This window comes from Calidris pugnax, unplaced genomic scaffold (assembly GCF_001431845.1).
Source record: "Calidris pugnax isolate Ruff unplaced genomic scaffold, ASM143184v1 scaffold3240, whole genome shotgun sequence".
Classification (NCBI taxonomy): domain Eukaryota; kingdom Metazoa; phylum Chordata; class Aves; order Charadriiformes; family Scolopacidae; genus Calidris; species Calidris pugnax.
The window spans coordinates 1-1,806 of NW_015093052.1; the positions used below are offsets into that span (position 1 = coordinate 1).

Sequence of the window (1,806 nt, forward strand, 5' to 3'; positions counted from 1 at the left end):
GGGCCTCCCTGGCCAGGAGAGCTCTGACAACAGCGGTTGTGCTGGCAGCAGCCTTGGATGGCCAGAGTATGATGAGACACAGCAGGGAGACGAAGGAGCCCTGTGGCCATGGCATCCAGAGCCCAGGCCCTGAACAGGCTCCTGGGGAGTGCTTCTGGGGCTTTTGTGTATGGAGAGAGGGCAAGGCAAGGGATGTGGAGAGCAGGGCATGGAGTCGGGCTGGCTGGGACACAAAGAGACAGGGGCAGTTAGGGCAAGGCTGTGGCTCTGGCCCCTCCAAATCCAGGGCACCTCTGGGAACCAGGAGATGCTTGATAGGGACATCTTCTCCTTGCTCATGACACATTCTTTCTGTCCATATGTTACAGGCGCAGCTCTCTCGCACACAAAGATGTCTTGCTACGACCTGTGCCCACCAAAGACCAGCGTGGCCGTCCCTCAGCCCATCGCTGAGAGCTGCAACGACCTGTGCACCTGCCAGTGCCCCGACTCCACAGCCTTCATCCAGCCACCCCCCGTCGTGGTCACCTTCCCCGGCCCCATCCTCAGCTCCTTCCCCCAGCAAGCCGTGGTGGGCTCCTCTGGAGCACCGGCCTTTGGGGGCAACCTGGGTCTGGGGGGCCTCTATGGTGCCGGTGCCACCCAGGGCTCAGGGGGCCTCTGCACCTTTGGCAGAGCCTACGCTGCTCCTGCCTGCAGCCCTTGTGTCTTGCCCCGCTACAGCAAGAAGCTCTGGGACACCTGTGGGTCCTGCTAGACCCAGCCCCACACACCCCACAGCTCATAGGACAACTCAGCCTCACATTTTCTTTTCTTTATCCCCACTGGCACCTCTATGCATGACACCTCTCCACCGTGCTCTGGCCTGTGGCCAGAGGTTGAACCCACCATCATCCCACAGAGCACTTTCTTGTCTCTGCAAGGACCAGTGCCTGGCAGAAGCCTGAAGGAACACCTCTCCTGAAGCCTGGTGGGTCAACCTGCCTGCCTCTTGCCTATTGTGTCTTTCTCCACTCAATAAAACAAGCCTGCATCCAACCCCTGCCTCTGCCTTTTCTCTCTCAAGACCCAGCGGGGGCTGCAGGGCTCCCTCGCTCTGCCTGTGGTATTTGTGAGCTGTGCCAGGCCAGTATCTCACCCCCAGCAGAAGCAGGCTCAGCTGCCTTTGGGGACAGCCTCCAGCCCTGCCAGCGCTGCCCACAGATGCTCCTTCAGCTGAGCTCCAAGGGTCCTGCCTGACCACAGTCTGCTCCGCTCCTGGAGGACTTTCAGCCGTGAGGTGTTTCCAGATCTGCAGCCTCTCTGTGCATGAGCACAGCTGCTCCAGGGGCTGGGAGCCAGCCAGGAGAAATTCCTGCCACTGCTCCAGTAATATTTTGTCTCTAGAGCTTTGCTTGAAGCCCTGTGAGAAAATAACCTTCCCCTTTTTCTTCCCTACCCCCTTTACCTTACCTTTCCTATCCTTCCTCTCCTTTTAACTCCTTCTTCTTCTCTTGTTCTCCTTCCCTTCATTTTCCTCCCAAACCTCATTCAACTAACTTCTCTTCTACTTTCCCTTCGTCTTCTTTCTTTTTATTCGCTTCGTTTTCCTACATCCTCTCATCTTTCTCATCTCCCCCTTTGCCTTATGTTCCTGTTTTCCTCTCACTTTCCCTTAACTCACCCCTTCCCTCTTCTTTCAGTTTTTCCTTTCCTCTTCTATTTCCACATTCCCTTCTCCCTTCCAGCATTGACTAAAGTACACAGTGCTCCTCAGTTTTGTGCCATTCACACAAAATGACTGAAACCCCAGCCTGATTATTCTGC

At 56.1% G+C, this 1,806-nt stretch overlaps 1 protein-coding gene across 1 annotated transcript; it reads left to right on the forward strand.

Annotated features, from left to right (window-relative positions):
- Nucleotides 1–370: 370 nt before the first annotated feature.
- Nucleotides 371–1,038, forward strand: LOC106900645 (scale keratin-like). Its single transcript, XM_014962778.1, has one exon. The coding sequence runs from the start codon at nt 392–394 to the stop codon at nt 755–757; it is 366 nt and encodes a 121-aa protein (XP_014818264.1). The 5' UTR covers nt 371–391; the 3' UTR covers nt 758–1,038.
- The last annotated feature ends 768 nt before the right edge of the window (nt 1,039–1,806 follow it).